General features: G+C 41.1%; 1 protein-coding gene across 1 annotated transcript in view; it reads left to right on the top strand.

The window, feature by feature from the left end:
* The window catches only part of LRGUK (leucine rich repeats and guanylate kinase domain containing), a 77,576-nt gene that overhangs the window by 20,338 nt on the left and 34,070 nt on the right, over positions 1–23,168 (top strand). Inside the window, exons 9-11 of the mRNA XM_065423322.1 lie at positions 1,618–1,704; positions 3,220–3,326; positions 15,907–16,026. Coding sequence (XP_065279394.1) covers positions 1,618–1,704; positions 3,220–3,326; positions 15,907–16,026 — 314 coding nt within the window. The remainder of the gene's footprint in view (positions 1–1,617; positions 1,705–3,219; positions 3,327–15,906; positions 16,027–23,168) is intronic.

Genomic DNA, 23,168 nt, shown 5'->3' with positions numbered 1-23,168 from the left:
AAGTTCATGGAAAGGATCCCATTAATTTCAAAGGCAGCTGGATCAAACCCTGAGTGAACAGCCACCTTTTACAACTGCCTCTCCTTGGAATCTCTGTAGCTCTGTCAGTCCCAGGATATTAGAGAGATAAGGTGTTTGAGGTAATATCTTTTTATTGGACCAAACTCTGTTAGTGAGAGAGACAGGCTTTTGAGCTTACACAGAGCTCTTCTTGTGTGAGCTCGAAAGCCTCTCTCTCACCAACAGAAGCCTCATCCACCTTGTCTGTCCTTGGAATGGGCATCTTCTTTCTTTATGATAGACTTGTTTCTCATTCAAGGGCCCTACAATCTTCCCTGATTAATGAGCTAAAACAGCCCATTTATCAATGACAGAAACCTTTAAAGTGGAGTAAAATCTTATGTACTGACTTTGTACACCATGGATTTATAACTTGTCCTGGATGGTGCTGAAGATTAAAGGTCCTAGCACCCTGCTTTGATGATTTTAGATCCTCTTTGAACTTTGCAGTGTTTTCCAATGTCTGGGGAAGAAATATTAAGGGCTTAACTTCTCCCTCCTGTTTCAAGATAACTCTGTCGATTTCTATGGTGGCTTCCTTGAGAATAGTCTGTTGTTGCATGCAATGAAATGAACGTAAAGAAATGTTTGAAATATACCACCTCTTCCTGACCTTGCAGCATTCTGCAGCATTTCAGAAAAATTCTGGATGGGTGAGGAAGGGGCAACACATATAGAACATTATCTGTGATTATATTATGTCCTGCAAAGTTGCAGAATTGGGTGGGGGGAAGTGGAGCATAGGAACCTATGAAAAGTTGGAGAACCAAGGTCAGGGGGTCAGTTGCATCCCTTGCCCCATAGCAAATGATGCCCCTAGCCCTTTTATATTACAACAGACAAAGCTCCTGAGAGCAGAATTTTACCCCATTAAAATGCATCTCTCTGTGTGTGTGTGCATATTTTTTCCAGTTAATTTACAGGGTTTTCAGTTACTTGTGAAAAATAAACAACAATTATCTTAAAACAGCTTTGAGACTGTCTTTGAATTTCAATGGTTTAACAGGACCTGACTTTTCTCAGAATTAATATGCTTCAGCAGGTTGTCAAGATGTCAGCTTCCTATTTAATTGTTAATTATTCTTTTTTATTATGTATCAGACTTATTTTTTTTAGTGATTTACATGCATACATAGTGATTATATTTTATACTCTAACTTTAAAGAAAAGTTCCCATAACACTACTTGCAAGATTAGTGGTATTAGCCATGGGTTATTATCTAATTCCCATATGGGTAATTACTTTTTGTCCATCTATGTTCCCTGTACATTTTCAGTTGGATATGGCATTATTCTTCAGTTCCTGTTCCAAACTGTTAAACAATGTTGCTTTAAGCTGGTAAACAGCTCTCTGGTTTCTTTCTAGAGGCGGCTGCATTTCAGTGGTGGAAGAAGTGATCGGTTTATGAAACACATTGAGATCTTTCGTGGTGAAAGACGTTATACATTATAAGATATTCTGTTAAAATGGCCTTTGGGATATTATTTGCTATCTGAATTTAAATATTTATATATGTAAAAGTGAAAACAACTGAACGCTTCTTTTATTTCTATCAGGAACAAACAGATTATTGGCTCTTGGTGATTTTCATATTGCTCCGACTAACAGAGCTGGATCACAGGAAGATTAAAGTGGAAGAAAAGGTATATGGCAACTGTTGGAAACACCACGTAGTTCTGGAATGGTGCTAAATAATCCTGTTTCCTTCTGGGCAAAGGTGGTAAATGCAAGTTGTTTTCATAAATATTTATGTGGAGATAAAAATTGCTTTATGTGAGGGGGAAAAAAAATTCCCCACACTCCAGCCAATAGGTATCAGTTCAGTTCAGTTTTGCTTTTAAGACCCTGACATCTGACGATATATCTGTTGTATTGTCAAAAGCAACTCTAGTTTACCAATATACAATTCTTACATAAAGACTGTATTTCTTAATGAAAAAGTAGATTCTAACTGTCAGAGCAGTCCCTAGGTAGTTGTTTAGATTCATTAGTTAATATTTGTAAAGTGCTTTGACGTAATCAACATGTTACTGCTATTATTTTCTTAAGATATCTCATACTGCAAAGTGAATTGTCTGAAAGCTATAAAATACTCGTAATTCTTTTAGCTGTTTTTATTAGTTAGGATGTGATTTTTAAAAGAGCCTTCTGCAAGAAATAACTGGAGGGACTAGTTGGTAACCCTGGCACTGTGTAGAATGTTTCACTTCTAGGGCTCCTTTTTTACTTACAGGGGAGCTGTATTTAGAAATACACGGTTCCTGTGTATAAGGGACTAGAATGCATGGGCCAAACCCATATTAGAATCATCAGGATTAAGAACTTGCTAGCCTAGGTTGGAGTGTTGGCCAGAACACTTCCTTTAAAAATGGTCCTTAGCTCGTTCACTCCAGCCTTGTCACCCATATTAGAATTCTTTTCAAATATGATTCCCCAGCAAGTGTAGACAGGGCCCAGATCACTGATTTAAATCTGCCTGGGATGGAGTAGCCAAAAGGGCTACCATCTGATAGCTGTGGTTTGGTGGCCTGTATGAAATGAGTTGGTGGCTCTTAATCTATTTCCTAATGGGCTGCTGTCTACATAAAAAAATATCCACTGATCAGTAACATGATTAGAAGTTTAAGCAGAATGGACCAAGAATATAATGGACTTGGAGACTGACTTCCCCTCTCCCTCCTAGATCAAAGCTGAAGTACCTTTTCAGGACCATTTTGGAGGAAGCTTGCATTGATGGTACCCCTGCTTTCCCTTTCCTGGGGAATAAATGAATGATTTCTGTCTCTATGACTTTCAATCTGGTATTTTTCACCAGCACTAAGAACAGAAAAAGTAATGAATAATGAAAATATAGACAAAATGAGGGTGTACTTTATGAGCTGACCCCCTTCCCTTAACCTTATCCCTCCAGCCAAGAAAAGATAGAATAAAGTAAGAGAGATGGTGAGTTAGTTTTGGGTGCTTTCCACCTATTTCTTGAGCTGAGTTTAAATTTCCCAAAAAGCTTTATATAGTCACGCAATCATAGCTAAGCCAGATATAATGATTGCCCCTTGTAAATATGAAGCCATCATTATTCAGACTACTTTATTCAGGGTATTGCAGGTAAGAAGAAGGACATCACTTTTCCTTTCCTATGCCTCTAACTCTGGAAACAGGTTGCTGCTGTGAACAAGTATGATCCTCCTCCAGAAGTAGTTGCTGCTAAAGATCACATGACCCATATTATGTACAGCATGATTCAGCCACAGAGGATCTTTGACAGGTAATCTTATCTTCAGTTCACATCTGGTCCTGTAGGTGGCACTCAGGTAAAGCAGAATATGTTGTTATGTTTAGTGGGACATTTCTCTGTCCCTCTTCCACCTTTAAATCAGCCTCACAAAGAGTAGGCATTCTGCAGTCTGCTGTTGTCAGTCTGAAAATTAGGCATATCCTGCTTGGTTGAATTGATTATGAAATGAAGTTAGTTGCTCACCTTGAAGCTCTGAGACAGATTGCCCACAGCTCTGTTTCTTTTAAACAATCTGTTGAAGCAGATGGCCATTTGCACCATAAATGAAAGATGCGAAAACTCTATCAGTACCCAATGGCAATTTAAAAATCTCTAGAGGGAGAAGAGAGCTCTAAAATTTATCTTCTTTCTACTCTATTTACTTCTTCCCTTCAAACTGTTGGCATCCCATTGTGAGCGAAATAGCTTTACTTTGCAACTCAGAGCACAATTTACACACCCAGAGCCAAATTTTCAAGCTTGCATTTATGGAATTCTGGCCAGTTCTGCATTTGGAAGGGAAAGGTGTTGACTACTGGTTAAAGCACAGAATTGGGAGTCAGATCTCGGTCCTATTCCCCGCATTGCTGCTGTCTTGCTGTGTGACCTGTCTCTGCTTCATTTTCCATCTCTAAAATGGGACTATTACTCATCTACCTCCCAGGGATGTTGGGCTTAATTCATTAATATTTGTAAAGTGCTTTGAAATACTCATGAAAGGTGCTGTAGATATGCACAGTATTATTATTAAGGTCAAGATTTAGGCACTCATTATCACTTAAGTTCCCAAAAGCCTACTTAAGCACCAATTTGGGCACCTAAACACATAACTGGGCACTCTGACTTAGGTCCATACTTTAGTAATCCTGAAATCTACATTTTTAGAAGACGCTCATTGTGATTTCTACCGTTAGAATGGCTTCCTCTCTATGGCCCTGATCCTGAAAGTTGCTGAGCATGGTCTCCATGGCTCTGATTGCTCTCAAGGGGCCCAGCTGCCTACAAAAGGCAGTTAGCATCTTGCAGGACCGGGCTGTAATTGAGTATTTCTTGAATAGCATAATTGCTTCGCCAGAAGGCATCCATGCTTGGCATCCTTCCAACACAGACATAGGCCCAGTTCAGGTATTTCTTTATGGGTGTGTGTATGTGAGTTCAGTGCTGGAGATATACATGTCTGTAAACCTCTGTATTCAGTCAGAAGTACTGTGTAAACAAACAGGTAAACATATGGGCTGGCACTTAAGGTAGCAACCAATAATGTTAATTAAGCTTTGAGTGCCTGCCAGTGCTCAGCTGAAAAAGCACGCACTGCCCTCATTAGCGAAATCTTCCTAACGATGATTTTTTTCTAATTTTCTAAATTAGAAAATGCTCCTTGTAGCCACATTTTTATAGTTCATTTGCATTAATCTCCTTAGATCACATGCAGGGCATTTTTATTTACTGTATTATTAATAATTCCATTAAAAAACGATGTAAAGAACTGTAAAGTTGAATAGTTGTACACTCAACAGTCAGGAAATGTCAACATTAACATTGTGCAATACCCTTTCTGCGTCGGCAATTCAATACTGTCTTTAATCCTAGAACATTCTGCTATTTAAATAATACAATATAATATGTGATTTTTTTCTACAACTTTAGATACACATGAAGGCTAAGTCACAGTCTATAAGTACATGGGGAAAAGAAATTTTGTCATAGTGGGCTTTTCAGTCTAGCAAACAAAGGTTTGAGTTCGATCTAAAGGCTGGAAGTTGAAGCTAGAGAAATTAAGATTAGAAATAAGGCACAATTTTTTTTAACAACAAGGATAATTAACCATCAGAACAACTTAACAAGGGTTTTCCATTACTGGAAATTTTAAAATCAAGATTGGATGTTTTTCCAAAGATATGTTCTGACTCAATCACAGCTATTGGACTTGAAGTCCTATGGTCTGTGTTATACAGGAGATCAGACGAAATGATCACAGTGGTCCCTTTGGACCTTAAAATATATGAATCTTTGAGAATTGTGTATTACTTTGAATGCCAAAGCCCACAAGTTGCAAAATACACAGTGAATGAGCCAAGGGCACCACACCTTACAAGATACTCCTTACAAGGTTGTGGGGGGGAAATTGTATGATGATGTAATTGAAGACTGTATTGTAATGTGTACTTCTTGTTCTGCTGATAAAATAGTAAATATGGGGACTTTGAGGACATGTTCCTGTGGTCTAACAACAGGAATGTATTTAAAGACATTAGAGTTCTAAGTAAAAACAACAAGGAGTCTTGTGGCACCTTAAAGACTAACAAATTTATTAGAGCATAAGCTTTCATGGGGTATGACCCACTTATTCAGATGTATGGAGTGAAAATTACAGGAGGCAGGCATAAATATACAGCACAAGAAAAGATGGGAGTTGCCTTACCAAATGATTCAATCAGGGTGGATGTGTCCTATTCCCAAGAGTTGACAAGAAGTTGTGAATGCCAACAGTGTAAAAATTACTTTTTGTAGTGCTAACAATGCCAATTCCATCAGGGTGGATGGCCCATACTCAACAGTTGATGGGAGATTACTTCTTGTAGTGACCCAGCCACTCCCTGTCTTTATTCAGGCCTAATTTGATGGTGTCAAGTTTGCAAATTAATTCCTGCTCTTCAGTTTCTCGTTGAAGTCTGTTTTTGAAGTTTTTTTGTTGAAGGATGGCCACTTTTAAGTCTGAAATTGAGTGTCCAGGGAGGTTAAAATACTCTCCCACTGGTTTTTGAATGTTATAATTCTTGACATCTGCTTTGTGTCCATTTATTCTTTTGCGTAGAGACTGTCCGGTTTGGCCAATGTACATGGCAGACGGGCATTGCTGGCAAATGATGGCATATATGACATTAGTGGACGTGCAAGTGACTGAATCCCTGATGGTGTGGCTGATGTGGTTAGGTCCTGTGATAGTGTCACTTGAGTAGATATGTGGACAGAGTTGGCAACGGGGTTTGTTGCAGGGGATGGTTCCTGGTTTGGTGTTTCTGTGTGGTGTGTGGTTGCTGGTGAGTATTTGCCTCAGGTTGGGGGGCTGTCTGTAAGCGAGGACTGGTCTGCCTCCCAAGATTTGTGAGAGCGAGGGATTGTCTTCCAGGATAGGTTGTAGATCCTTGATGATGTTCTGGAGAGGCTTTAGGTGGGGGCTGTAGGTGATGGCCAGTGGCGTTCTGTTACTTTTTTTGTTGGACCTGTCCTGTAGTAGGTGACTTCTAGGTACCCGTCTGGCTCTGTCAATCTGTTTCATCTCTTCCCCAGGTGGGTATTGTAGTTTTAAGAATGCTTGAAAGAGATCCTGAAGGTGTCTGTCCCTGTCTGAGGGATTGGAGCAAATGCGGTTGTATCTTAGGGCTTGGCTGTAGACGATGGTTCATGTGGTGTGTTCTGGATGAAAGCTAGAGGCATGTAGGTAAGTATAGCGGTCAGTAGGTTTCTGGTATAGGGTGGTGGTTATGTGTCCATCCCTTATTTGCACGGTAGTGTCAAGGAAATGGATCTCTTGTGTGGACTGGTCCAGGCTGAGGTTGGTGGTGTGGTGGAAATTGTTGAAGTCCCGGTGAAATTCTTCAAGGGCCTCCTTCCCGTGGGTCCAGATGATGAAGATCTCATCAATGTAGCGCAAGCAGAGAAGGGGCACTTGGGTACAAGAGATGAGGAAACATTGTTCTAAGTCTGCCATAAAAATGTTGGCATACTGTGGGGCCATGCAGGTACCCATAGCAGTGCCGCTGACTTGAAGGTATAAATCGTCCCCAAATCTGAAATGATTGTGGCTGAGGACAAAGTCACAAAGTTCTGTCACCAGGTGAGCCGTGACATCACTGGGGATACTGTTCCTGATGGCTTGTAGTCCATCTTTGTGTGGACTGTTGGTGTAGAGAGCTTCTACATCCATAGTGGCCAGGATGGTGTTTTCTGAAAGACCACCAATAGATTGTAGTTTCCTGGGGAAGTCAGTGGTGTCTCAAAGATAGCTGGGAGTACTTGTGGTGTAGGGCCTGAGAAGAGAGTCATCAAGTAATTTATATATTGTATAGATACACAATATGACACTACTTTATAAAAGAGATGACAATAGAGAGAAATCCGCATTTTACCAGGTTGCATCAGTTACTTGTGTATTATATGTATTTTTAAGGGATATATTAGAAATATATTGAAGAAACTGATTTTATCTTCACATGCTGGGTTGACATCATTAGTCACATGTGACATGGCCTTGAGAGGGTAATGAGAACACCTCTACTGTGTGTAAATAAATTCTGAAATCACCAGTTATTAAACGTGTTTCATGGAATTCCCATCTTTAAAAGGGTCCCTTTTTAATAATTCACTCACTGACTGTAATAGTTATCGCTGTCACTGGCATCTGTTGGGCTTGTTCTGTGTTGATCTGGTCCCTTCCTGACAGCAAATGGCAGAAAGGGGGAAGGCAACATGAAAACATGGAGTAACAGTGAAGGAAGGGGGAGTTTCTTGACTTGAACTGAATGCATCACAGTAGCAACTTTTTGCTGTAGAAAATACAGGGAGAATATTTTGCATATTGTTATTACATTGGCTTTTTAATGTCTCGGTGTATTTTTTAAAGATTATTTTTGTGGCAGTTGTGTAAATATGTCTATAATCAGGATAAAAGCTATGTCCCTAAGGGTGCTGCCCTTCAGGTGCTCATGCGCCCTGCGCCTTTGATCAGAGATTTTTGGTGGCAGTGTCCATTTGGCCCACACATGTGCCCTACACATCCTCATGCCCCGCACTGAGGCTATATAGAGCTGTGTGGGCAAACCATCCTCAGTTCCTTCTCAACCACCTTCAGCCTGAGACTGAGTCTCTAGCATGTCTCCTTCTACTAATACTTTAGCATAGTTAGTTAGTTATAGTTGTAAATAGTTCATATTTGTAAATGGCTTCCCTTTGCTTTGTTTTCCCCATTTAGTGGGGTCACTTTGGACTCTTTATTTCTGGGGTATGCCTGGATCCCTAGTCTTTAAACATTGTCTTTCTTGTCAGGAGTCTATCCTGCTTAGTGATGGACACTCTTGGTGTGTCAAGTGTTTGGGGTATACTCATATTCCCTTGAAATGTAAGATCTGTACTTCGTTTCAGAGAAGATCTCATTAGAAGAGGGAGTTCAAATTCAGGCTTCTCGTGATGGAGCAAGCCTTAAAACCAGCTTTGGATCAGGGCTTTGAGAACCCCCCTGTATGGATTTCAGTCTCCTGGAGCTTCAAGGAGTGAGACTGCTAGTACCCTGTCTACTTACAGGTCTAGGTCACCAAGGGCTTTTAGGGGTACGATTCCTGCTATCCCAGTTGCCTCAGGATCTTGGTCACCGAAGGACATAAAGGAGAAGTTGGTGACTACCTCAGCCATTTCAGGATCCCTGTCACCAAAAACCTCCGTGGGGGTGTCTGCATCTGTGCCTATAGTACCAAGACCCTAGTGCTCCAAGTTGGTGGAAACTGATAAGAAAAGCAGGAGTGCTAAATCTCTGGGAAAGAGGCCTCGGTCACTGAAGACCGCCAGCCCCAAAAGGAGCACTGCTGAGGCTCCAAGTGCTTCTGGTACCGTGAAGATGTCTGAAGCTGCTTCTAAGGCTCATGCCGCTACTAAAAAAAACTGGTTCCAAAGACCTCCCTTGCTTCCAGTGGTCACAACCACACTAGCAAGAAATCAGCATTACTTGACCCTTCAGTACCCTTGGTACTTATGCCCTGGACTGCAACATCTGAATATGTTACTTAGGTGTGCTTATTCCTCAAGACAGATACCTACCTCATACTGACACCAACCTCTTATGTTCTTTGGTATTGTAGGAGTTCAGATACTTAAGAGATCTGTTTCTAATGAGTTGAAATCTTTCACTGCTTTCAGGTATCGTACACTTTTTGATGCAGAAATCATCTGGGTCACCTGCTACCCACATCTCATTGAGACCTTCTGGTTCTCCAACTTCGATCATTCATGGAGATCAGTTATCACCTCCTTTAGAGAATGTGCATGAGAACTCTGACTCGGATACTCAGTTTTCAGTTCAAGGGTCTTTGAAGAGTATTTATTCACCTCTGCATACTGAAAGAAGGGAGGATAAACATCCACCACTTTCAACCAGTTGAGATGACCAATAGTAGCTATCTCTGCCTATGCCCTATGACTCTCTCTAGCAATCTTACTGGGACCCATGGGTCCTATACTGCCAACAGTTTCTAAGGGCGCCCAGTACAAACCACAGGGAACATAGGAAATTCCATTTCCCTGTGCCTTTGCTCCCTCCTCATCAAACAGAGTTGGTACAAGAGACTTTTGAGGAGCAGGAGGCAAGGGCTGATGAAGAGGTGAAACCTCATCCAAATATCTCTTCTTCATCCCCTGATGAGGCTATAATGCCCCCCTCAACCTTCATGGCAGATTATTTTTGTCATTTCCAGGACCTGATGAAGCGAGTTGGGGACATGCTTCAAATTCCTTTTGAGGAAGTTCAGGACTCCCATCATAAACTCCTAGATATTTTGTAAACCTCAACCTTGTTGCAAGTGGCTTTTCCAATTAATAAGGCTCTCTTTGAGCCAGCCACACTGATCTGGTAAACTCCCGCCATGGCACCACCTACATGCCAACGAAAAGTATTATCTTCTTTCCAAGGGTTTGGAATTTTTATTTATACATTCCACACCAAATTCCTTAGTTGCGGATGCAGGGAATGAACATGAAAGGCAGCACAACACGAGTGCTGCTCCATATAATAAGGACCAGTAGCATCATGTTCTTTCTGTTCACAAGAGCTACTCTTCTGTGACATTACAATTTAGGATAATGAATCACCAAGCACTCATGTCCAAATAGGACTTCCTGAATTATAACAAATTTAACACCTTTATTGAACATTAACCAAAAGAGCCCATGAACAATTCAAAGCCATCATACAGGAAGGTCAACTTTTAGCAAAAACATCCTTGCAGACCTGCTTGAATGCAGCTGATACCACAATCCAGTCCATTTTCACCACCACCGTGATAAGATGAGTGTCTTGGCTTCAGCTGTTGGGCTTCCTTACAAAAGTGCAGACTATTGGTGAGAACCTTCCTTTTGATGGCCATAAATGGTTTTTGGAGTCTACAGATGACACTCTTCATACCTCGAAGCACTACGCTTAGATCCCTCGCTATATATATACCTGCAAATAAAAGAAAGTTTAGCAGGTCTCAGATGGCACAGAGATTTCACCCAGCTTATTATTTTACCTTCCCTAGACCACCCAAGCCACTGGCCAATGTATATGCAGTTACTACCACAGCTGTCTCATCCCAGCCATCCATGTCGTCCAGGCACCAGTTTTGATGGCTTGGTCCACAGTCTGAACCACCCTCTCAACAGGGCCTTATTGCTCCACCATCCCAACTTCCTTTCCCTCTTTGGACCTGGTCTATCCCAATTTCAACCTGCTTGGGAGAGCATAACATCTGACAAATGGGTTTTGGAGGCCATCTGAACAACTATGTGAAACATCAGAAATTCAGGATGGTGACTCTAGCAGGTATAATTCCCTCCCCAGATTCCAAAGATTCATTTGTGAATCTTGACCTTCAAGACACCTACTTTTATATTGTAATTCATCCTTCTCATAAGAGGTTCCTTTGTTTCATAGTCAATCACAACCACTACTGTGTGCTGCCTGTCAGCCTCTCCTTTGCCCCAAAGATATTCCCAAAGGTTATGTCGGTCATATCTGCCCATCTTTGTCATCTAGGGATAATCATCTTCCCTTATCTCAATGATTGGGTACTCAGAGATCATTCTTATCATGAGGTCCTATAGGCATTGCAAACCACAAGGTCCACAGCTTAGGCCTCCAACTCACTCCTGAAAAGTGTGTTTTGCCCACAGTTCAACAGATAGCCATAACAGGCAAAATTTACCTTCCTGGGGACAACTTCATGAACCTAAAAAAAATCTTGCTGCAAGAATTCAGATAAGTCCTCAAGCCGTGGCAAGAAATTGTCTTCAGCTGTTGGTCATATGGCAGCATGTATCTTTGTAACCCAACATGCCAAAGTATCTCTCTGAAGTTTCCAGGGATGGCTCAGGACAGTTTACATACCAAACAAACACAGTCTCAACAGACAGGGCTTTGTTCCTTGGCAAGTTCTGGAAAGCTCAATTGGTGGAATATCCTTCCAAGATATCTTTGAGAATTCCTTTCTTTCAAGCTCCTCTGACTGTTGTTATAACATCAGGCATATCCCTCTTGGGCTGGGGAGCTCCTTTTGGACCAGGGCAAATGGTCTGCCTAAGAGAGTCTTCTGCACATAAACATTCTGGAACTGAGAGCAATCAGGAGGGCTTGATCCGACATCCTCCCATTGATCAGAGCCAAATCCATCAAGATCATGACAGACAACGTGGTCTGCCTGTTCTACATCAATTGTCAGGATGGGACATGTTCCCCATCACTCTGTGCTGAATTGATGAAATTCTTGAATTGGCACATGGCCAACAGAATAGTCATCTCAGCAGCTTTTCTTTTGAGCATTCAGAACACCACCGCCGACAACCTCAGAAGATGCTTCTCTGAGAGTTACAAATGGGAGTTGGATTCTTAGGTCCTCCACAACATATTTCTAACCTAAGGGTGTCTAGAAGTCGATCTTTGTGCCACTGCAGCCAATGCAAAATGCAACAGATTCTGTTCGAGAGGGGGATTTGATCCCCAATCACCAGGAGAGGTCTTCCTCATCTCATGGGTGAAGTGTCTCCTTTATGCATACCTACCAATGCTGTTGCTCTTAAAAGTCCTCAGCAAGATCAAGGAGGGCAAGGCCAAAGTCATTCTGATTGCACCAACTGGCCAAGACAAGTCTGGTATCCTTACCTCATCCAACTTACCTCTCACCCAACTTGGTGGCTTCTGTCCAGTCCCCGCCAGATGTCTCATGATGTCGGTCAGACAATTCACCCCAACCTGGATGTTCTGCAGCTCCAAGCATGGCTCCTTAATGGTTTTGTGAGTAAGAATCTTCTTGTTCATCAGATGTGCAACAGGTATTGGTAAACAGCAGGAAGGAGTCTACGAGATGCATTTACCTTCAAAAATGAAAGAGATAATCTTTAACGTACCCATCAACAAGTTTCTCCTGCCTGCTCTCCTCTTTCCAATGTCCTAGACTACCTATTGGAATTGAAAAGATCAGGGCTTTCTATGACCTCTATCAAAATTAACTTGGAAGATATAACTGCCTTTCATTCATCCTTAGAAGGTTTTTCAGTTTTCGCTTATCCTATGTCAAGATTTCTAAGAGGTCTAATGAATCTTTTCCCAAAAATTGGAGACCCTACTCCAATCTAGGACTTGAACCTTGCCCTTAATTGCCTCATTAAACTACCATGCACCATGAGTGGTGGCTATCACTTCTGCCTGGAGTATCAGGGAACTGGGGGCCTTAATGGCAGATCCTCCAGGTACAATGACAAGGTCTCATTACAACCAGTTCCTATGTTTTTACCTAAAATACCTTCTGAATTACAACAGATCCAAGGGATCTGCGATCTCCCTGCAAAGACTTTCAGGGTGGATTTCTGGGTGTATTATTGCTTGTTATGACTTGGCTGACATTCAACCTCCCCCTAGAGTGGGGAGCATTCTACAGGGTCACAGTCTACACAGTGGCTTTACTCAAAGACGTTCCAGATGTCTCAAAGATGCTGAAATCTGCAGAGCTGCAACGTGAATCTCTGTACAGACTTTCTCTAACCTTTATGTTCTGGTTCATACCATTAGACAGGTGCTGCAGTTCGCAATGCAGTTCTCTCTTCAGTACTGGACTCTGCTCTGAAGCTCCCTCCTCTGTAAGGGGATACTGCTCGGGAGTCACCATAAGGACACTGCTTAAAGAAGAAGAAGGTAACTCACCTTGCGCAGTAACTGGAGTTCTTTGAGATGTGTGTCTCTATGGGTGCTCCAGTACCTGCCCTCCTTCCCCTCAGCTTCAGCGTCTCCCTTGTGGGACTTTGCAATGAGGAAGGAACTGAGGGCTGTTCACTGTGCAGCCTTATGTAGCCTCGGTGAAGGGCATGAGGATGTGTAGGGCACGTGTGTGGGCCAAATGGGCACTGCTACCAAAAATATCTGATTAAAGATGCAGGGCGCATGTGTACCTGAAGTGGAGCACCCATATGGAGACACATCTTGAAGAACTCCAGTTACTGAACAAGGTGAGTAACCTCTTCTTCTACTGAGGGATTCCACTGACATCCTAACCCAAGGGTAGTCTAGAGTAGTGTTTCTCAACTTTTTTGATACCAGGGATTGGCTTGCTGCCTTCTTAAACTGTGTCAGGGAGATCTCAGGAACTGGTGCCAATCCACAGACCGGTCGTTGAGAAACACTGGCCTAGAGAACAGGGCACTAGACTGGGATGCAAGTGACCTCGGTTCGGTTCTCAGTTTAGCCACAGAATCCCTCTGTGACCTTGGGCAAATCACTTAAATCTAATCTGTGTCTCTGTTTCTCATCTGTAAAGTGAGGATAGTACTTTCCTACTTCACAGGAGTGTTGTGATGAAGAAATTCATTAATGCTTTAGAGGCACAAAGAGAATATGGTACTATATCAGTACCTAGACAGATAGAACTGTTTTGCTGGTGTGAGCTGATGCAGGAGAGAAGCCATTACTCTGAATTATCTAATTTTTTCCCTTCACTTATGCTTAACAGCTAACATTATTTCAGATAGATTAATCATCTACTTCTGTTGCTGTTTCCATTATACACTCTGTTTTCAGGCATTTATACTCAGCTATTTTAAATCACATTAGTCTGAAGTTTGGAACCTAGATGTGATTTGTTTTCTTTAAAAGAAAACGTAAATGGGTCAAGCCGTTTATTAGTTTCAAAAAAAGGTGGGGTTTTTAAAAATTATTTCAGCTGGTGTTTGTCACATCAAATAACATAATCTTAACCTCTCTGGTAAGATTTTCAAAAACAAAATGTCTAAATTTACACTCCATATGTAGGCACCTAATAAGAGGCCTCACTTTCAAAAGTGCAGAGCACCCACAAATGCCCATTGACTTTAAAGGGAGCTGCTGAATGCTCAGCACTTCTGAAAATCAAGCCACTTAATATGGATTTAGGCTAAAATATTGTAAAAATGGGCACCTAAAGTTAGGCCTCTGTGTTTCTGCAAACACTTTGCATCCTATCCTGCAGAGTGCTTCGGTCAGTGGGAATTAAGGGTGCTTAGTGCTACACAGGATTGGGCCCATAATCCTTAGTGTCTTTCATCCCATTTGTAGAGCACTTTACAAACTGTCACCTCGATCCTGCAAACCCTTCAAGTCAATGAGATTATAGTACTTTCATGAGAGTCATAAAGGTTTGCAGGATCGATCCTAAATATGGTCAAGACTCAGTTATCTCACCATTGAAATATTGCCATGTCTGAGGTGGAGCTGGGCAACTCTTTAACAGGCCACAGCAACAGCAACTGTAACTGCAGAGGGAAATTCAGAAAAGACAGTAAATCCAAGTTACAGTCTGAGCAGGATACACCAGGTTTAACATCCTTCTTTTTGCAAAAAAATGCTATGGGATTTTTTAATGAAATATTTTGTGTTGTTTTCATGTTTAAATCATGCATAAATGTACACACTTGATTTTCCATTGCTTTCTTTGTCTATGCAGTGAATGACATGAATAGTATAGACTCATAGATATTAAGGTCAGAAGGTACCACCATGATCATCTAGTCTGATATCCTGCATGTTGCAGGCCACAGAACCTCACTCACCCACTCCTGTAATAGACCCCTAACCTCTGGCTGATTTACTGAAGTCCTCAAATCATGATTTAAAGACTTCAAATAACAGAGAATCCACCATTTACACTAGTTTAAACCTGCAAGTGAGCCATGCTGAAGAGGAAGACGAAAAACTCCCAGGGTCTCCGTCAATCTGATCTGGGGAAAAATTCCTTCCCGACTCCAAGTACACCTCTACCTCGATATAACGCTGTCCTCGGAAGCCAAAAAATCTTACCGTGTTATAGGTGAAACCGCGTTATATCGAACTTGCTTTGATCCGCCAGAGTGCGCAACCCCCCTGCCCCCCGGAGCACTGCTTTACCGCGTTATATCCGAATTCGTGTTATATCAGGTCGTGTTATATTGGGGTAGCGGTGTATGGCAGTCAGTTAGACCCTGAGCATGTGGGCAAGACCCATCAACCAGACACCTGGGAAATAATTCTCTGTAGTAACTCAGAACCCTCCCCATCTAGTGTCCCATCACTGGCCATTGGAGATATTTGTTGCTAGCAGTCGCAGAACGACTACATGCCATTGAAGGTAGTCTCATCATGCCATCCCCTCCATAAATTTATCAAGCTCAGTCTTGAAGCCAGTTAGGTGTCCCACCCCACCCCCTAGATTAGATTAGATCAGTTCCCTTGATGATATGCTGTTCCCAAAGACCTATATGATGCCAGTACAAGTGTCCATTGTAGGAAGTGTAACAGTGCCTTGTTTGTTTTTTCTCCTTGCAGCACTTTGCCTAGTCTTGATGCTCCCTACCCCATGTTAATATTAGTTGGACCCGTGGCCTGTGGAAAGCGGGAACTTTCTCACAGAATCTGCAGACAGTTCAACAATTTTTTCAGATACAGGTAAATTTACTCCATCAGTTTAAGAGACGATAGAATGCGGTCAAGGCTCAAATTGTTGCTTTTTTATAAAGTTAAATATTACAGAAGACTGTTAAATGGTCATTGCAAGGCGTTCTGTCTCCTACTAGATCTAGGCTGTCTGAAGTCATCATATAATATCTACTTATTTTTTAATATGCCGTATACATTATCAAGATTCCTTTAAAGGTGAATTGCAAAGCAAAATCAGCACCTTTTATCTGTCTGTCCATCCATCCATTCATCTGAACTTATTCTTTAGTTCATGTTATTGTGCCCAGCGTCACAGTTCAGGGCAACTGCACCTGTATTTCCCCTCAGGTTCAGCAAGGGCACCTACTCTTGGCTTCCAGCTCCCCAGCTATTGCCTTTCTGGATGGAGACCCACGGACCAGGGTATTCCCAGGCTGCATAGTTCCCTGCCTTCACTGTGTATTTCCCAGCACAGACAGGTTGCTCAAGGACACCTGCTTGCTGTCTCTTCAGAGACAACAGAGTGATTGTCAACGGATATAAGTTACCATGCAGCACTTCCTAGGCAAGCCTACTATAGTCTTAAGGTACAAAGCATTACAGAGAAAATGTACTAAAACAATAAAAGAACTTACATGCATCCCCAAAGCTTGCCCGAATAACCCCAACCCTAACATGGATTCTGGAGGGCCCAGTCCTTCAATCCCTACCCTGAGGATTGGGACCCACTGGGAACCAGGGGTCCTATCCATTTGCTGAATCAGGAAGAAGGCCATGAGCCAGTTTAAGACCAGCCTATTTATCCAAAAATTCTTTCCTTGTCTGTCAGTCCCTGGAGAATCCAGTTGGAAATATTGTTTGTATATTTTGCCAGGGGGGTGGCTTCTCTGGAGATGTTACAACCTGAGTGAATTTGCCTAATCACCCCCTGCTCTTCTCCTATTTACCTTTCCCATGGAAATACATACAATTCCATGATAACACATACACAACTGCATTTGTAATACAATGAACTCCAAAGATGTTAAAACTAATTCTGTAAGGTTTAACTTAATTCAGTAAAGTTCATTCAGGATATTGCAAGAAATTGTCAGTCTGCCACAGCCCACTACAAAAGTGTTAGGGTGCATCTATACGGGACACGTACATATTGCATTCAGAAGCGAATAGAATGCCAGTGTAATTACTGAACTATTACAATATGATTTCTGTGACTAATGCCGACAAAGTGGGAATCCTCCATTCTTCACCAGCTGTAGAGTCTAAATTTCAAGGTAGTTGAACCAGCATAATATACTTTTTGTAGCTAATTCTGACAAAGCAAATGGGCATCCTTCATTCTTCACCAGCTGTAGAGTCTAAATTTCAAGGTAGTTGAACCAGCATAATATACTTTTTGTAGCTAATTCTGACAAAGCAAATGGGCATCCTTCATTCTTCACCAGCTGTAACTTCTACATTTCAAAGGTAGTTCTATATAGTACACATTGCAGTAATCGGTGTAGCCATGTGTTACTGGTGCTCTTATCATCTCTCCAATTCTGTCTGTTTGCTACACTCACTTGTTGCATTTTGCCTTATTTTAAACTGTAAGTTCCTCAGGGCAGGGACTATGTATGTATCTATATACATTACTATGTATATGTACAGCACCTAACACAATGGGGTCTCTAGGTACTAATGTAATATGTCATAAGAATAGAGCCCTAAGTGCATATACAATAGCTGACAACGTAGAAGCAGAATTAGTGCTTTGGATGCCCAGATCCATAGAACCCTAGATTGACTATCAGTGATGTTATATAATAGGCACCTCCTTCAACTCAAGTCCTATAATATGAAGATCTACTCTGTGTTTGTAATATGTTATAATGCTAGATTAACTCACATGACTAGCGAGTCCAAAGGACTTTTTGACAGAAATGCTGTGATGGTTACAAGATTGGAAAAATCAAATGTGATACACAATGAGTGCTTTGAGAGACCAGCTTGGAAATTATAACTTATTGAAAACTGGCCCGAATTTTCCAAGCACTATCTGTTTTCCAAAAGCATTGTTTTTAATATGTATTATTCCTCAAAAGTTTTATGTATGAGAAAAAAGGAGAGAGAGAATTTTAACAGAGCAGAACATTGCAACTACAAAGCGAAGTTGTATTTTAATTATTCAGTGGAGATTTCAGCAATTTTATGGCTTACTGTTTTAAATTTCAAACATTCCACTCATTAAAAATGTATTTCATGTAAGATATGCTGGCAGTTCAAATGTGAACATGGCCTTGCAATAAAAAAAGTTGTAATGGGTAAAAGTCTTTCAAAAAAATAAATAAAATGAAATTGGACACTAAGACCATCTGGTTTGTGCTCAGGAATGACCTTTAAAGCTGGATACGTTTCTAATATCTTTGAGAAAATCAAGCCTTTGAAGTTAAAGTTTTATAGGGTCCATGTGCACCACACTGTTCTCATTTGCCATAGTTCATTGATAAAATAGTGGCACACGCTAGTGCTGCTACAGTTAAGGATCTGTCAGCCTCTGCATTATAAACTTAATTTCTTAGTGGTTTATACACCTCTACCCCGATATAACGCGACTCGATATAACATGAATTTGGATATAACACGGTAAAGCAGTGCTCCGGGGGGGGGGCGGGGCTGCGCGCTCCGGCGGATCAAAGCAAGTTCGATATAACGTGGTTTCACCTATAACGCGGTAAGATTTTTTGGCTCCTGAGGACAGCGTTATATCGGGGTAGAGGTGTAACTCAGTTGTATTAAAGCAAAGAGTTTATTCCACGTTAAATCTAAGATCTCAGTACAGGGGGGAAAAAGAATACCCCCCCCCCAACTTAGATATTTATTTATTCAGGGGCGTATTAATAGGAGGGTTGTATGTAAGACACAGGAAGTAATTGTCCTGCTGTGCTCAGCATTGATGAGGACTCAACTGGAATACTGTGTTAAGTTTTAGGCATCACACTTTAAGAAAGATGTGGACAAATTGGAGAAAGTCCAGAGAAAAGCAAGAAAAATGATGAAAAGTTTAGAAAATCTGACTCACGAGGAAAAGTTAAAAAAAAAACAACCTGTGCATGTTTAGTCTTGAGAAAAGAAGACTGAGGAGGGACCTGATAACAGTTTTAAAATATTTTAAAGGCAGTTATAAAGAGGACAGGGATCAATCGTTCTCTGTGTCCACTGAACGTAGGACAAGAAGTATTGGGCTTAATTTGCAGAAAGGGAAGTTTAGGTTAGATATTAGGAAAAACTTTCCAAATATAAGTTAAGTAAGGAATAAGTTACCTAGGGAGGTTGTAGAATCCCCATCATTGGAGGTTTTTAAGTACAGGTTAGACAAACATCTCAGGGATGGTCAAGATCCTGCTTCACGGGATGGACTGATTCAGTGTTTCTCAACCTATGAGTCATGACCCAAAAGCGGGTCGCAAGAATGTAGGAAAGGGTCGTGAGCCCAGAGCCTTGCCACCCGGGGCTGAAGTCGCAGAGGTCACATAAAATCACGGAATCCATGACCTCTGTGACCCATTTGTAGCCTCATCAATTAGACAATTGAATGCAAAGCGGGAAGAGTTATGGGAAATGAGTGTTCCATGTAGAACCTCCAGTGAAGAGTGTGCATTTTAATCACAAAGTGAGTCTTTAATCAGTGAAATGGATACATTTTTAAACTGTTCTGTTGCAACTGCAAGCACAAGTGACCGTAGGAATTCATCACAACCCGAGAAGAAAAATAATCGTAGGTACGACCCTGTTTACTTAAAGTTTGGGTTTTCATTATTGAGGACCGAAATGATGAACACAGGCCACAGAGTGTCATCTGCTGTGAACTGTTAGCAAATGAAAGCCTAAAACCATCAAAGTTACATAGGCATTTCTAGACAAAGCACTCTAGCTATAAAGACAAGCCTCTTGATTTTTTTAAACGAAAAAGGAAAGATTTGGAAATGTCACAAAAAACACTTGAATGTGTATCTACTATCTGGGAGCAAGCATCGCATGCTTCTTACCTTGTTGCACACTGCACTGTGAAATGTAAAAAAGCTCACACGGTGGCTGAGAAGTTAATTTTACCTTCTGCTATTGACATGTGCACTGAATTATTGGGTGAGTCAGCTGCAAAAAAATTAAAAATAATCCCTCTCTCCAGTGATACAATACAGGGAAGAATCTGCGATATCTCAGAAGACCTCAAACTGCAAACAACTGATGGACTTTCAGTAAGCGACTGTTACAGACTCATACAGATGTATCAACTCACACTATCTTGCTGGTTTATGTGAGGCACGTGTGGGAAAGTGATTTTCAAGAATCATAGAATCGTAGGACGGGAAGGGACCTCGAGAGTCCAGTCCCCTACACACAAGGCAGGACTAAGTATTATCTAGACCATCCCTGACAGGTATTTGTCTAACCTGCTCTTAAAAATCCCCAATAATGGAGATTCCACAACCTCCCTAGGCAATTTGTTCCAGTGCTTAACCACCCTGACAGTTAGGAAGTTTTTCCTAATGTCCAACCTATACCATCTTGCTGCAATTTAAGACCATTGCTTCTTGTCCTATCCCCCGAGATTAAGGAGAACAATTTTTCTCCTTTCTCCTTGTAACAACCTTTTATGTGCTTGAAAACTGTTATCATGTCCCCTCTCAGTCTACTCTTCTCTAGACTAAACAAACCCAATTTTTTCAATCATCTCCCGTTGGTAATGTTTTCTAGACCTTTAATCATTTCTGTTGCTATTCTCTGGACTTTCTCTAATTTGTCCACATCTTTCCTGAAATGTGGCACCCAGAACTAGACATAATATTCCAGTTGAGGCCTTATCAGTGCAGAGTAGAGTGGAAGAATTACTTCTCATGTCTTGTTTACAACCCTCCTGCTAATACATCCCAGAATGATGTTTGCTTTTTTTGCAACGGTGTTACACTGTTGACTCATATTTAGTTTGTGATTCACTATGATCCCCAGAGCCCTTTCCGTAGTACTCCTTCCTAGGCAGTCATTTCCCATTTTATATGTGTGGAACTGATTGTTCCTTCCTAAGTAGCGTATTTTACCTTTGTCCCTATTGAATTTCATCCTATTTACTTCAGAGCATTTCTCCAGTTTGTCCAGATCATTCTGAGTGTTACTCCTATCCTCCAAAGCACTTGCAACCCCTCCCAGCTTGGTATTGTCTGCAAACTTTATACGTGTACTCTCTATACCATTATCTAAATCATGGATCAAGATATTGAACCGAATCAGACCCAGAACTGATCCCTGTGAGACCCCACTTGATATGCCTTCCAGCTTGACTTTGAACCTTTATAACTACTCTCTGGGAATGGTTTTCCAATCAGTTATACACCCATCTTATAGTAGCTCCATCTAGGTTGTACTTCCTTATTTTGTTTATGAGAAGGTCATGCGAGACAGTATCACAAGCCTTACTAAAGTCAAGATATACCACATCTACCGCTTTCCCCCCATCCACAAGGCTTGTTACCTTATCCAGTACTTGTTTTGTGTGGATTTGCCTATTTCTGCTACTGCTGCTCATATATTTGTTGCATTGGATGGTTACTTGGAGTCAGTGGGATTGAGCTGGTCGAAGTGTGTTGGTGTTACAACTGATGGGGGCACTTCAATGACAGGGAAACATTCAGAAATTGTTCAAATAATCCTTTTGAAAGAACCCAATGCAATGTGGAACCACTGTTTCCTGCACAGGGAGGCATTAGCAGCTAAAGACATGGTACCTGAGCTTCACAAAACTCTTAAAGATGCTGTCAAAATTGTGAATTACATGAAACAAAATGCCAAGAATTCACGATGCTTTCAAGTTTTCTGTCAGGAAATGGGCAGTGCACATGTAAATCTGCTTTATGATTCTAAGGTTCGCTGGCTGTCCCATGGCAAAGTGTTGTCTCGTGTATAAGAACTTAAAAGTGAGTTGGCAGCTTTTTTTTGAAGGAAAAAAAGTCTCGCCTGGCAAAGCACTTCAGTAACGATACATGGCTTCCTCATGTTGCATATATGGCAGATATATTTGATTATCCGAATTATTTGACTCCGTCTTTAGAGGGAAGAGGGCACAATCGCTTTGAGCAAACTGACAAAATTGCTGCATTCAAAAAAAAACTTTCTCTGGTGAACAAACATGTTTCAAATGATAGAATGGACATGTTTCGCAATGAGTCTCTAGAAACAAAAACATTGGAAAGATTCTGCTAGCCAGAAAGCACTGAAGAAAACGATCAGTAATCATTTAACTAAATTCCACAAAAGATTCTGCGATTACTTTTCAGATGAACAACTCAGGGGAAAAGAATGGATACAGGATCCATTTGGAGTTGTGTTGGAAAATGTTAGTCTACCTATGGAGGAAGAATCTCAGCTGGTCAAGTTATCTTGTCATCGCAGTCTACAGAGAAAATATACTGAAATGAGCTTTCCCCAGTTTTGGTGCAGTGCTGCTGTTGGAATATCCTGCTCTTGCTTGCCAGGCTATTATAGTCATTGTGCCTGTCAGTACAACATACTTGTGAGAAACTGAATTCTTTGCCCTGACTCAACTGAAGAACAAAAGCAGAAACAGACTGGATGTTGAACACGACCTTCGGATTGTACTGACTACAATTACACCAAACTTTGATAAACTCATCAAAGACCAGCAAGCTCCGGCTTCTCAACCTAGGATTTATTATACTGTTGTTAGTCTGTTTCTGTTGATGTTGATTTCTGCCTTTAACTTTGACTGTTGATCTTCTTTAACTTATTACTATTGTTGTTGTTATTATTATTTATTATTATTACATATAGTAGGTAATAAGTATTTTGGGGCCAAAATACTTGGGTGTTTTCTACTTAAGCTATTTACTAGGTTGGGATTGGCCACCAATGTTTACAAATGGATCCTGGTCCAAAAAAGGTTGAAAACCATTGGACTAGATGACCTCTCAAGGTCTCTTCCAGCCCTAGATTTCTATGATCAAATGAATAAAATTACAGGGAAACGAGAGGTTTTACAAGATTTTCATTACAAAAACTCAAAAGAAATAAAAACAAGAAGGGCCTTGTTGTTGGTGGATTTTTTTATTTGTACTACTGTAGCACCTAAGCTTTAGTCATTGACCAGGAACCCACTG

Source organism: Emys orbicularis, chromosome 1 (genome assembly GCF_028017835.1).
Source record: "Emys orbicularis isolate rEmyOrb1 chromosome 1, rEmyOrb1.hap1, whole genome shotgun sequence".
In the NCBI taxonomy this organism is placed as follows: Eukaryota; Metazoa; Chordata; order Testudines; family Emydidae; genus Emys; species Emys orbicularis.
This window is presented reverse-complemented; position numbering and strand designations above follow the sequence as displayed.